The sequence below is a fragment of the Photinus pyralis genome, unplaced genomic scaffold (genome assembly GCF_008802855.1).
Source record: "Photinus pyralis isolate 1611_PpyrPB1 unplaced genomic scaffold, Ppyr1.3 Ppyr1.4_LG2, whole genome shotgun sequence".
NCBI lineage: Eukaryota > Metazoa > Arthropoda > Insecta > Coleoptera > Lampyridae > Photinus > Photinus pyralis.
Window position 1 is genome coordinate 35,404,028 of NW_022170403.1, and position 14,156 is coordinate 35,418,183.

The 14,156-nt window shown below is 37.4% G+C and overlaps 3 protein-coding genes across 4 annotated transcripts; all 3 read left to right on the forward strand.

The window, feature by feature from the left end:
* Positions 1-451: 451 nt before the first annotated feature.
* Positions 452-2,137, forward strand: LOC116163751 (membrane-associated protein Hem-like). The gene is made up of 3 exons (XM_031477851.1): positions 452-798; positions 848-1,955; positions 2,006-2,137. Exons 2-3 carry the CDS (start codon positions 864-866, stop codon positions 2,012-2,014), a joined length of 1,101 nt encoding a protein of 366 aa, XP_031333711.1. The 5' UTR covers positions 452-798; positions 848-863; the 3' UTR covers positions 2,015-2,137.
* A 904-nt stretch (positions 2,138-3,041) lies between these two features.
* Positions 3,042-5,824, forward strand: LOC116162648. Of its 2 annotated transcripts, XM_031476304.1 has the most exons (5): positions 3,042-4,168; positions 4,217-4,390; positions 4,443-5,211; positions 5,265-5,526; positions 5,635-5,824. In XM_031476304.1, the coding sequence occupies exons 1-3, from the start codon at positions 3,818-3,820 to the stop codon at positions 5,121-5,123; spliced, it is 1,206 nt and encodes a 401-aa protein (XP_031332164.1). In that variant the 5' UTR covers positions 3,042-3,817; the 3' UTR covers positions 5,124-5,211; positions 5,265-5,526; positions 5,635-5,824. The 2 variants fall into 2 exon arrangements, with proteins under 2 accessions (XP_031332164.1, XP_031332163.1); XM_031476303.1 differs by having other exon boundaries at positions 3,042-4,390.
* On the forward strand, positions 5,758-7,523 carry LOC116162649. The gene is made up of 4 exons (XM_031476305.1): positions 5,758-5,957; positions 6,012-6,172; positions 6,231-6,541; positions 6,590-7,523. The coding sequence occupies exons 2-4, from the start codon at positions 6,068-6,070 to the stop codon at positions 6,591-6,593; spliced, it is 420 nt and encodes a 139-aa protein (XP_031332165.1). The 5' UTR covers positions 5,758-5,957; positions 6,012-6,067; the 3' UTR covers positions 6,594-7,523.
* Positions 7,524-14,156: the final 6,633 nt, after the last annotated feature.

Genomic DNA, 14,156 nt, shown 5'->3' on the forward strand with positions numbered 1-14,156 from the left:
AATAATGAGATGCCATACTACAATGTCACTTCTTTCCATTACCAACGTACGTTTGTCCCGACACTTCTTGTATCGAAAACCAAGTTTCAACAATTGCTTGCGAAGAGTTTTCCTTCCACCCATATATTTGATCTTTTCTTGCACTTTTCTAGGAGCATTTTAAAATAACCTTTATTTATGTACAGATCGTCGCCTACTAAACATTGAAATGGCGGTAAAGAGTATAATGTAATGGGCATGCTTCAATTATTGCTCCAAAGCGTCTGTTTATTTACAAATGAATCTGAAGCATCTGAAAAGTTATTGCTGTTTTGTTTTGTGATTGTAACTGAATGCACCCAAAAATCGTGCTGATTCCCTTTTACGCACTGCGCATGAGTCCCAACGGCTCCGCCATTAAAAGTCGGCCACTGTAGTTGGAGTTATTTTTTCACGCGCAGGTCGTATGTACTGCCTCTCTATTTACTTATATACAACTCTGTGGATACAATTAGGTGGATCCGAAATCTTTTGACATTTTAACGACGGAATGATTAATGCTACACCACTGCATAATCGGTATGTTATCCACGGTCACTTTACACATTCTAACCTCAATGTACGGTACCGTTTAATTTACTACTACTGTCATTTCGGTTAACAAGGGAAAGGTGTAGTCTACACAATCTGATACAAAAACCATCATGAAAACCTTCTTCCTGTTACTCATATGATGAGATAAATCCACAGTAATAAAGCGTTAATTAATACTAACGAACTTAAACCCTGAATTGGAATGTGTAATGTTCTAGGATTTTAGTAAGTATCCTATTAGTTTTTGAAAATTACTATTTTGCTTATTTCCCAGATTATAGTCTGTTACAATGAGTCGGCAGATGACACAAAATGAACGAAAACTGGCTGAAAAGCTAATCATTCTAAATGATCGAGGAGTGGGAATGCTGACTCGAATTTACAACATAAAAAAGGCCTGCGGAGATGCAAAGTCAAAGCCAAGATTTCTATCTGACAAGACACTAGAATCCTCAATTAAGAACATAGTTCGCAGATTTCCAAATATCGACGTAAAAAGCTTGCAACCCCTTCAACCAATTAGAAATGAGATTATAAAGTCTTTATCTTTGTATTATTACACATTTGTGGATTTACTTGATTTTAAGAACTGTGTTTGCGAGTTCTTAACATGCCTCAATGCGTGGCAAGTGCATTTAGATATATCTGTAAATTTTGAACTGACGAAGAATTATTTAGATTTGGTTGTAACTTATGTGTCTCTTATGATTTTGTTATCGAGAGTTGATGATCGTAAGGCGGTATTAGGTTTGTTTAATGCTGCTCACGAAATGGTACATTCGCAACATGATTCTAGTTTTCCACGGTTGGGAAGTATGATAATTGATTATGACATGCCGATTAAGAAGCTGTCTGAAGAGTTTGTCACCCATTCTAAATTATTGCAAGGTGCTTTACACTCACTTCTTCCTATATTTCCAGTTAGAAATGTATCTGCGGATCAGTGGAGAAGTGAGTTAAAACTGAGTTTGGTGGGGAATCCTGGTCAGCTACCGAAACCTGTGACTTCAGAACGAATATCATGTGAATACCTCTCTTTGGAGTTAATGGAACGTTGGGTTGTGTTTGGATTTATGCTTTGCCACCAAGGATTGCAGCATGAATATTTTAATAAAATGTGGGTGAGTGCTTTAGATTCTTCGTGGGTAGTTCCATTGTTTCGTGATGAAGTTGTCTACATTCATTCTTACATTCAAACTTTCTTTGAAACTATCAAAGGTTATGGGAAACGTATTTCGGAGGTTAAAGATTGTTACAATCAAGCAGTACAGAAGGTGGGATATCGCCACCGAGAGCGGCGTAAATTTCTAAGGACCGGCTTGAAGGAAATTGGGTGGGTGTTGACTGATCAGCCTGGGCTTTTGGGACCGAAAGCGCTTATGGTATTTATAGGGCTGTGTTTAGCCAGGGACGAAATTTATTGGCTTTTAAGACACAATGATAATCCACCCCAGCAGAAAGGTAAAGGAAAAAATTCTCAAGAGAGGGGACCTTCAATCCTCGTAACAGCCACTACTGGGCGGAGCACAATCCTCATGAAACGTTTACGCGAGGATACCAGGACAAGTTTCTTTAAACGTTTGGGCTGGCATCCTGGGGGACAACCTACTGGGCCTTACATCCTCCCTCCGCGTTCTAAATGCCCATAATTACCTGATTTTTTCCTGCGCGAGGTGCTACCAGAACTTTTAATGGATGTTCCAGTGAACTTGTACTGGGACCACTGGTTCCAGCACGATGGGTGCCCTGCTCACTACGGGCGGCAGGTGAGGAACACTTGGACCAAACCTATCCGGACAGATGGATCGGCCGTGGAGGTGCGTGGAGTGGCCTGCCCGCTCGCCCGACATCACCCCATTAGATTTTTACTTGTGGGGTGTGATGGAAGCGCACGTCTACGAGACTCCCGTCGAATCCGAAGAGGACTTAATTGCGCGCGTCGTCATGGCCGGAGAGGCTGTTCGCCAGGACATAGGAGTCTTCACGCGAGTTCGAGGGGGAGTGGTTGGCTAGATGTAGGAAGTGCATTGAGAACAACGGTGGCCACGTTGAACACTTGTAAACGTTATTGCTTTTGACTGTCGTTTTCCCTCCTTCCCTCCCATGTCGCTAACTCGCTCTGCATCGCTCCGCGCGAAACGTCGGTCGGTTGGGTTGCCTACATACAGGCGTGAAATTCCAGAAGATAAATTTGGTTCTGGCGCCCTTATTTTGGATTTCCGACCCCAAGTGTCCTATATGAAAAGACTTCCCCTAGGCACCCCCTATACGCTCCCAAACGGTGGCAGGTACTATAGGAATCACCCTGTTTCTTGTGAGAACTCAGGTCTAGCCTGGTTAACTAATCGCACGGATTCAAATCAAGTAACGATTAGTGTCTGGTGAAGTTATGTAGGGTCCTAAAAAATAAAAATAAAAGATAAAATAAAATAAATTATATCTAATAATAATAATTATTATTATTATGTAATTATATGTATGTATGTATGTTAGGTACGTGGTAATATTAATAAACAAAGCTAAAAGTTTATGTTTGTTAGTAATTTGTAAGTTGTTAGAAACACAATTGATTTTGCAATAAGTAATCATTACATCAGTAAACTAAAGAATCATTTGGGAAGGTATTTAGAAAATAACAGTAATCATTTTGATCGTTTTATAATAGCTGAGTGCTTGGCTGAGTGTGAAGTGGATAGTGTGAGTTGTGTTGATTATAGTTTTATTATAGGAATTTGCAGAAAAGCTTTCTACTATTTATTAAGTCGATGGTGTCCGTCTGTCCGTGAACACGATAACTGCTAAACGCATGGGCCGATTCGATCCAAACTTTACACAGTTGACCTATATACCACATGTAACGAGCCTATGGAAAAAGCGCCAAATCCCATGACCCCGTAGGCTCACACCGCGACGCTCTGCCGCTTTTTTAGATCCGCTTCGTTTTAGGCTTTTAGGGGTTTATTTGTTTTTGTATAAAACAGAACCAGAAGAGTCATGGTTCAGTGGGGTAGGAGGAGGAGCGAAGAAGAGCTCGTAGACGCTGCGAACCACGAATTATATACGGTGTGTTGCACTTAAAATGTTAATAAAATAATTCGCATAAGGGTATGACCCTCACTCGTGTGACCTTCCTGCTGTGCCGTACACATAAATGTTATAAAAATAATCGGATCTGTTTTCTTAAATCTAATTTCCCGCACTTTTCAGTATACAGTCCCATACTCTGTGCGTCGAAACGGAAACGATGAAGGAGAGCGTACCCGGGTACAGAATAGTACAAATCGACTATTTTATAAATAAAATGCTAAGTATGCAAAAAGAACATACTTCTATTTGCACTGCATCCAAGCTTCTTCTAAAAAGCGAAAAGCGTGTAGGTTTGGTGAGTGAATATACATTCGAATGCACGAGTTGTGTAAAACTTATTACGATTTCTTCGGAAAATCCGAAAGCACCTAAGGTAAACAAAGCGAGCGTATGGGGTACATTATCTACAGGTGGTTGCTATGCACATTTGCAAGAATTTTTGAGTGTTCTAGATATACCCAGTATTTCTAACCGCCTATACTACAAATATCAAGCTCAATTGAGCGAGGTAAGTCACTTAGTTATTGAGGATTGTAGAAAAAAAGATGTATTGCAGAACTTTGAATCGATATTAGCAGAAGATATCCAGCGGGCTGCCCAAAAAGAGGCGGAACTCGCGAAACAATTTAATGAGGTCGATCCGGATGGTATTCCTGCCATATCTGTCTATGCGGACGGTAGATGGTCCAAACGCAGTTACGGACACTCATACAATGCTTTATCAGGAACTGTAAGGCCATCCAATTCGATGTGGGATTGCTCAACAGTCACTTTTTTTATAGGCTGTGATAATTGGGATGCGAACCAAACAAGTACTGTATTTGGGAGTAAAAAACAAATATTGTTCTATTTGCGCTCGCGCAGTAAATAGGAACGAGCCTGCCAAAGAACATCTGTGTTATAAAAACCATGATGGATCCGCAACCACCATGGAAGCAGACATTCTGGTTGATGGATTTAAACAAAGTGAACACAATGGATTGCGTTACAAACGATTAATTGGTGATGGCGACACTAATGTTATGGCGAAAATTAGAACGATGGTTCCGTATGGGTCCACAGTGGAAAAAGTGGAGTGCGTGAACCACTGCCTTAAAAATTTCACGAAAAACCTATACGCCATAAAGAAAAACGTAAAAGGCGTTACTCTGAGGGCCCGACAACTGCTATCACCAGATAAAATTAAAAGGCTAGCACACAGCACACGGAAAGTTCTTGCCCTTGCAGCATCAATAGGAAATGCACGCTGTAGGGATTTAATCTCGCAGGTCGTGTATTGCGTGTTCGGATCACATGAAAATTGTGTCAGTGAATATTGTTTTAACAGCGACCAAAAGAATAATATGCAGGCGGAAGTACTTTCGACAGGCCTTCACCACCACATTTTTGCTGCTCTAAGCAGTGTTATGGCAAAGATTCCGCAGCTAGTACCATTTGAAACAATGCCGCAGAGCTATTTATGAATATCTTAGCTAGGTTCAACATGGGAAAGAGATTGAATCTTGTTCAACGAAACAGTTTCAATATTCGCTCCACGCTTGCTGCTCTGAGGTATTGTGGATATATGTTACAATATTTTCTTTTTATTCACTTTTGTTTATAAGGTACAATAGCGGTTTTCGATGGCAGGAAAATGCATCAAATAACATATTTAAAAGCACAGGCAAATACCTACGAAAATACATTACAAGCAAAGCGAACACAAGGGTCCTTCGCAAAAATAGGGAAACAATAGGAGCTAGATACAACAAAAAGCATGCAAAAACCACACAAAAAGACATAGCATATAAACCGGATGTAGCAGACATACAACTCTGTCCAGAGGATATGGACACAGAAATTAAACGACTTATCGATCGTTTAACAGTAAGTACAGCCATTGAATAATAAGATTCTTTATTCAATGGTACAGGTATCAATTTTTTCGCATCTTCTTTAGTGTTTAAACATTTATTTTTACCTCGATTTTCTCAGATTACGCAAGAGCAACAACAACAAATCGCAGCTCAAACGGTCGGACAATTTGATAATCCTCTGTACTTGTCAGAGCGGAAGTACAGATTAACGGCTTCCAATTTCGGCCAAATAATCAAACAACGGGGTACCACTCGATTGCCACAATTTGGTAAAGAGGATCTTAGAGCCGCGTGACATTTCGCACTTAGCGCCAATACAATATGGCAAATTGAACGAGTCCGTGGCCATTTCCAAATTCGAAGTGCTCACCAATCTCAAAGTGCAAAGCAGCGGCCTCTTTGTAGATTCAGAGCACGGGTTCTTAGGGGCATCCCCGGATGGTATACTTTTCATCTCCTCTCTCCATTTCATATGAATTATTACGCCATTTTTAGGTATTATTAATAAAAACGAAATCGTGGAGGTTAACTGTTTGCATAGCGTGGCGCAAATGGGAATGAATTTAGACACGGCCATCGGCGAAAATAAAGTAGATTGTTTGAGAAGAGTTGATGGGCGAATAACAATTAACACAAATCACCACTATTTCTACCAAGTAAGATATACATATTAACTTTTAAGCGGATCATTGAATCTTATTTTGTGTACTCTAGATTCAGGGACAATTGGCTATATCTGGAGCTAAAATTTGTCATTTCGTCGTCTACACAGGAGACAATAATGATCTGTTTCACGAACAGGTAGATTTTGACGAAAGACTTTGGACAGAAAGAATGCTTCCAAAATTGATAGAGTTCTATCTGAAATGCTTGGCTCCAAACATTGTTGAAAAACGAGCAGGTAAAGGCCTGTTATACCGTGATTTGCGGGGACGACCGGAACCTACACGACCAAATAAAAAGGAAGAAGCGACGACTAGTGGATCGAGAAAACGGAAAAGGTCTTCAAATAACGAATTGGATCCGTAAGTAATCATTATTTCGAGGATCATAAACCAGCCACGTCTTTGTAGGTAACGGCACCAGGCATGCGGCGAAGAAATTTATGAACATCGTCGAAGCCCCAATTTTGAAAGGGAAGATTTTTAACGGTTACAATTTTCAGTGCATCTTGCATTTGCAAAGTCGATAATTAAATCGCTAAGCGCAGCCGTTGCAGTTTAGGGGATCAATCTGGAAAATCCATGTTTTCCACATGGTCCACTGTATGTGGCCTGTTCCCGTCTCGGAAAACCTTCAACAGTATTTATTTACGCACCAGAAATCAAAAGAAATAATATTGCGTATCAAAAAGCATTTCACTATGCTTTTGAAATAATTTTTTCTTATTATTATTGAAGTATTGCAGTTCAAATTTAATATTCATAGCTAAAAACAGGAGACAACGTCTGCCGGGCCAACTAAAATACGCTGTTTGTCACTCATCGCCGTCAGTACCTTACAATTTTCAAAAAAATCTGTTTGAATGTGTGTCCGCCTGTCTGTCGCAACTTTATTCGAATTTTTTTGTTTTGACTTGAATAGCATTATTATTTATGAATCGAGGGAGGAGTACCGAATTTCAAGAATTTTTATTTTAGACAGACGTGAAGTTGGTCAAAAAGCGATCATTTGATCCAAAAACCTTTTTGGTATTTTCGAATTTTGATTTCAGATTCGGATACAACATCCGAAAGATGTATAAAAATGTCTGAATTACTAATATCGTATCGCTCGAAGTCGCAACCAATTAGAAAAGACATTGATATTTTTTGACCTTTACCTCCATTCTTTCATCAAATTACATGTTACTTACTTTTATCGCTAAAAGGTTTAAATTATTATAAACCATCAGTAGGTACCTACCTAAGTGGATGTTGCTAGAAACTTGAGACATTTAAAACGTCAACAATGATAAAAGCGGAATGTACTTTTATTTGTTTAATCTTTTCATACAATAGTATGCACAAGGGCATTGGACCAAAATGAATTGTTAATTAAATTGAGGTAGGAAGTGTACAATTTGGCTGGTTCTGATTAGATATTCGAAAATTTTTTGTTTACCAGCACGCAAAATTACATGTTGCGTTCGTACCAAACAAACGGTACGTATGTTCGTAAATTCTAATCAAAATGAAAAGCAGTCCGTACTATAAAATTTTATAATGCCAATGGTGAAAATTGCGCCAAACTCTTCTGGAACTCTCAAGGTCAAAAGATTGAGTTATATCGCCGTCGCAAAGGTAATGAATCGAGATAGAGATGTAGGAAAACACAAATTCGGTAAAGTAGATTGTGCGCGTATACTCGTGCTAGTAGTACCTACTTTCTGCCAAAGAGCCGCGCTGCATTATTTAATTTATGTAACATATTCAATACGGCAACACCACCTATCGTGAATTGAGCTTTGAGTTCTTGCGCTTCCGTGTCCTTAAGGCATTTTACGCACGGTAGGTATGGTCCAACTGTACAACTGTGTACTGTAACAACTGAACATTATTTTACAGGAAATTTTGTTTGCTTTAATTTAGCGTAGATGCTTACATACGCTGAGTTATTTCCCTACAATGCAATAATCCTTCTGTCCACAGAAAGAAAAACTTCAGTCTAATCCAATAATCAGTCGAAATATATAGTGCAGTTAAATAATAAATTAATAAATCTGCACCCGTCATATAAATTCAATTAAATATTTTCTCGTTATTCTCATTTAAACAATTCGATAATAGTATATCAAGAAACAAGTTTCATAAGTGGCGCGTTTAACGCACGAGTTCAAGTTTAGAAAACGAGCCGCTCGCGGCGAGTTTTCTAATGAACGAGTGCGATGGGGCGTCTTATGAAACAAGTTTCTTATACTATTTTTTCTATTGAGAAGATATTTTCGAGAAATTTTTATCAAAATGATGTTATAGTAACTTTTTGTAACTAGGGAATTTTGATATAGAAGTTGTATTAGTGCAGGTTGTATTAAGTTGGCAGTACGACGTCCCAAATATTTCACTTAAATAATACACTCATCAATATAGTTTTAATTAATAAACTTCAGAAATTAGTACATTAAATGTGGAACAATTCATAAAGGCAAAATACAGTCCTTCGTCCTTTTATATAAGTTATGTGAAATTCAGTCGTGTCACTGTCGATTTAACGACAAAGCTAACACCTAACAGATTTCGCCCTTATGACACTGCTTCTACTTATATTGGTGACTGACATAAAAAGAAAAACAAAGGTTTCCTTTCGCGATTGGCCATTAACGGTCACTAACGGATCGGTCCTTAGTGGGTTGTTGTTACGTGATACGTGTCACTCATTACGACCGGTTCGGCTTCAGATTGTCACTTCCTCTTAGGAGCATAACGATACTACACAAATCAGGCTCACGATATTAATAACGCAGAACAAGTGCTAAAAGCAATAAGCTGCTTCTTTAAAATATTGTTTAATGTGTTCCGAAGGTATCCTCGTTGTCATCCTTTCCCCATTCGAAATCTCCTTTATAACCTGTAGGTCTTTTTTGGAAGATAGGTACACTATTCGTACTAGTAATCATTGGTCACAGATTGCACGTAGATGTTGAGCGTGCTACAAAAAGAGGCATTAATCATTAATGTAAAAATTTACCTCAAAGCCCCACATTGTTGATATCTCGGTTCTTACGCTACATACCGTAATATTTAATTCCCTTTTGAGTTTTGTGAGAAAGTAATAAGTGGTTTTTTCATATTGTTCTTGTAATTTGATTAACACTTTATCAGCCTTACATGTCTCGCTTTTAATCAAATAGAAAGGGAATCTTGTCTTTCTGTACATCAAAACATAACCCTAATTTGTAAATAAATACAATCGAATGTCAAATAGGGTAGTGAATTTAGGTTTTCCTCTTTAATACCAACTTAAAAACGGTGCGTTAATAGGTCTCATTACGCACTGTTTTGAGCGGAAAACAGTGCGTTAATAAGAACATTTAAAAATCGAAATAGAAAAAAAAAAAACTCTCGACCCGCATTTTAAGCTGCAGCACTAGCGCGCATCCGTCTCCTAGCAACTAAGCGCCGTACACATGTTTTCAGTCACCATTGGCATAGACCAAATACAATAGACTGAGCACCGGTTTTAATGTGGACTAATACGTATAGATGGAGTTGGACCAACAGAAGTCGCTTACCAGCAACCAGTGGCGCACTGAATTAACGTCAGAAATTTTAAAACTGAATAATTTTATACTACTGAAAACCCGTCATTTGGCAGATTGCGTGGTCAATATTATTATTTTGATTGGTAAATATGATTATTTTGGTTTGTATGCTGTGTAATATCGTCCGATTTTTGAATTATTAATATAGAGTTGTAAAAATTGTGTTCTCTGACCAATTCTTCCAAACGCTCAGAAACCGAAAGGAGATTGACGAAAATATATGCGGACTTTTTTAAAGGGCAATGAAATTTTCTACAAAAAAGTCCGCGGCAACTTATGCCGACTACGCGAAGTTCCGTTTGGAAACGACAACCGTTTGAAGATTATACAATCACCTCTCCCGCGTAATTGCATTGCCTACTCCATTCATAAAGATACGCGATATAAACCTAACACCAGAGGAATTTGCTGATGTTTGCGCCGGTTTTATAGCGACTGCATTTGCTAAAAATATACTTACATTCTTTCGAATTACGAATTTTACATTGGAGATTACGCCATGACGGGGGCCAAAATAGTGGTAACGTTTTAGGAATGTAAAATGCTGCATATGCGTTTTTAAGTGTTTTTTTAAGGTACCTCGTTTTCAAAGAAGTTTGCATCTACATTATAAATTTATAACCGCAGTTTGAATAACTTTCTTTGCAGAATCTGGCGGCTTCTGAAGGCATACTTGCGAATTATTTTTTTATTATTTTTTCTATAGCATTTAAACAGAATATAAAATAACGCCATGTAAATACCAAAGTCCAATACATAAATTTTTGCCAATAAAGTAAAATTAAATTTCACAATCACTAATAGAGGCTAATACAAACAAATAAATTATTTACACATTTTTGACGATCAACATTTTAGGATGAATTCGACGATGAGGCTGTCGTAACGCTGAACTGAACTGTAATAATTACGTAAAGTTATTAGATTGATCAATAAAAATTTTACGTGCTCCAAACATTGTTGATGTGTTATTACATGCGGGCATTTTCGTTTAATGAAAACCTTTAAAACATATTTTTGGAAAAAAATTGGCAAATTTTTTTTACAACTATACTGGAGCCAGTACTTATCAACAGTTTTCGTTGAAAACAGGGTTCGCAACTGATTTTAGCAAAAAAATAGAGACATAGAGACGTATTTACATATTTAAAAATAGAGACCATTTCGAGACCTTCGAGAACCAATTTCCATACAAAATTAAGCAAAAAATATTTATTTTGTAATAGATGAAAATGATGAGATACATAAACGGCAATATATCTAAAAAAAAAAGTAACCGTTAAAACGTAACTGCATAGACGTTGCAATTTTAATAACATTTTAAACAACGTAACAACATAAAATGGATACATTCTTAAAATACTTATTACCGCAACGCAAAACACCTTCTCGTCGTTAAATTTTCGACCCCAAGATAATATCTAGCTTCTTCAACCACTCAGTTTGAAATTTACACTTTTCCATTTTGTTTTATTTTATTATAAAAAACCTATTTTTCTACAACTGTCAAAAAAACCTGTCATTTTCTGACGAATTTCGAAACGCGAAGTACTAGATTTTTGAACGGTTAATTAATAAGTAAGGTTGCTCTTCACAACGTGCGCGAAACCGTCAACAATGAAAAAAAGTATTTCGCACACATGACAAAGTTGAACTTAAAAGCAATCGGTTCAGTTGTAGAAAAAATATTGTATATAACGGTAGCTTCTACACTGTGAAATTTGACTCTGCAAAAACATTTCCTGTAGCTGACATGATAAGGCGAGTAACCAACGCTTTTGCATGAACGGAAAACAGCATCACGATTCGCGAAATAAAATTTGAAACGCTACTGAGGTCATCGTAATTAATGTGTGCGCCATCTATGCGACCAATGATTCATTACGCCGTGCACAGTCTATTGTATTTGGTCTATGCCATTGGCTAATCGTTATAGCATTGAATTTATAACTATCAAATTCAATGGTTATAGCACAGAGTTGTATATAAGTAGTTATAGTAACGGAAAAGCACAATAAGTAACGCTGTCATTGGGTATGTATTTAAAGTTGCCGCATTCTGTTAGTGATTCATCCATCTAAATGATTGATAAATAATAATACAGTGTATGTTCTCATTTTTGAAAACATAATTGGCTTCCACTCCAAATATAGGGTTTCTGGAGCATTTAAATATCTCCGGAATGAGTGGGTCGATCGGACAGAAATTTAATGATTAAAGGGGACATTAGACACATCGACTGGTAAAAATATGGTCCAAATCGACCAATTAGTTTTTCAGTTATCGCAAAGAAACCATTTTTAGCGCATTTCCACAAAAATAAAAAAAATGCGGTATTGTGGCCACTTTGTCCGTCCGTCCGTCCGTCCGCTCATTTTGCGACGCTACTAGTTCTTTATCTTAAGAGCTATTGTTCTACTTTTTTCGCTATTTGGTTCGTTATGGTGTCGAGTCTTGCACCAAGGAAGGAATTTTTTCTGTACCGATTACAAAAAAAGTTATTGTAAAAAAAACAAAAAACCGTTTCTTACATGTTCCATAATTTTACACTTTTGCCGTTTATTAACGATCCTATAGATCGTTTATAATTTTGTATTGCTGTCTGTCGTCTGTCTGTTGATCTGTCCGTCTGTTCCTTTGTCTGTCTGTACCTGTATCTGTCCATGTGAACGATAACTTTGTTTAGAAATGTCCGATCGCTTTTACATCTCCGTTAGCTATTAACTGAATTGCATGAAATTCAATATGGGCATAGCTTTAATCATATAATACGCAATGCCAAGTTGAGTAGAATCGATTCAAAATTCACAGCGCCCTTTTCGCATCTCGACCATTTATAAACCGAATTGCAAACTTTTTTACTTATAAAGTATTTGAATGAAATTGATACATAGGCACTTGGAATAAGGGAAAATCAAACGCCAGTACCAAATTTGGTTTTGCGCATGCGCAGTGCCAACTTTTTTATTTATGGAAGAATTTAAACGAAATTTGATACATAGTCACATGGAATAAAGGAAAATCAAACGCCAATTTCAAAATTTGGTTTTGCGCATGCGCAGTGCCAACTTTTTATTTATGGGAGAATTTTAACGAAATTTGATACATAGGCACTTGGAATAAAGAAAAATCAAACGCCAGTTTCAAATTTTGGTTTTGCGCATGCGCAGTGCAAACTTTTTTATTTATGGAAGAATTTAAACGAAATTTGATACATAGGCACTTGGAATAAAGGTTTCCAATTTCCAGTTTCAAAATTTTATTTTGCGCATGCGCAATGCCAACTTTTTTATCTATGGAAGCATTTAAATAGGCGCTTGGAACAAAGGAAAATCTAACATTAGTTTCAAAATTTAGGTTTGCGCATGCGCAGTTCCAACTTTCTTATTTAGAAAAGCATTGAAATGAAATTCTTCTCATAAACTGAAATTGAAGTAGCACGTCAAAAATGGATTGCCCATGTGCAACGCTATCTTTCATATTTGTGGCCGGATTTTTACGATTTTAACAGAAGTTGCATCTTACAAATGGGAAATGAATGCAGGTGGAAATGCGCTTTATGTAAATCGTTTACGATTACTTTTTAACTTAAGAGGTGGGGTTGCGTTGGTCCACAGATCACATTTTTAACTGATTTGAACCGTTCGATCACAACTATAATCCAATTGGGGCAGTTTATTTTGGATTTATTTTACTTTTCCACACGTCCGTCGAAGGGCGTCGCTAAATCTTTCGATCGGTAGAAGCGACGGACAGTGTGTACAAAGGGCAGAGACGTAATCAACGCGAGCTTATTACTCGCGCTTACTGGGAATTCACAGTAAAAATTCTATTATTTACCGCTCAAAAAACAGCTTATTGTTACACGAAGAACATATCTTAATTGCACTTCTGAATCAAACCAACAGACCTTCGGACCTTAATTGCCATTACACATCTTTAAGCATCATAAATTTCAAGGAATAATAGATACCTAAGTACAAGCAAACACTAAAAAATTTAAACCGAAATTCTATAAAGAATTCTGTAAATTTTCAATACGCGGCAATATTTAAAGAGGCGGTTAGTTTTGACCATCGATCTCTACGCGAGGGCTCGCTTTTAGAATCCTAGGGGGCGAGTTCTTATAGCCACAGCCGTCTATAATTACAAGCCGTGCTGAGAATTATGGCAACACTGCATGGTAGGCCGATTTCCTAATTCAACTTGACAGATTGTGAGTGTATTTCATATGTGTTTTGAGCATATATATAAGAGAAGTATATGGATAACCGCCTATGATTGCAATGTTCAAATTGTTCGCCATAAAAGAGAGCTGCCCTATTCCTTAGTCCTCAACTCTGCATTTATGCGCAAACTCCCCAAGTAAATATTTACTTCTCTCCGCCTACTTTTAAGTA

Excerpts from the sequence above, each read along its gene's own strand:
- LOC116162648 (XM_031476303.1), top strand. The coding sequence starts at position 3,818 with ATGAAGGAGAGCGTACCCGGGTACAGAATAGTACAAATCGACTATTTT. Across the intron at positions 4,391-4,442 it reads ACAATGCTTTATCAGGAACT|GCTGTGATAATTGGGATGCG; the intron begins GTAAGGCCATCC and ends CTTTTTTTATAG.
- LOC116162649 (XM_031476305.1), top strand. The coding sequence starts at position 6,068 with ATGGGAATGAATTTAGACACGGCCATCGGCGAAAATAAAGTAGATTGT. Across the intron at positions 6,173-6,230 it reads ATCACCACTATTTCTACCAA|ATTCAGGGACAATTGGCTAT; the intron begins GTAAGATATACA and ends TGTGTACTCTAG.
- LOC116163751 (XM_031477851.1), top strand. The coding sequence starts at position 864 with ATGAGTCGGCAGATGACACAAAATGAACGAAAACTGGCTGAAAAGCTA.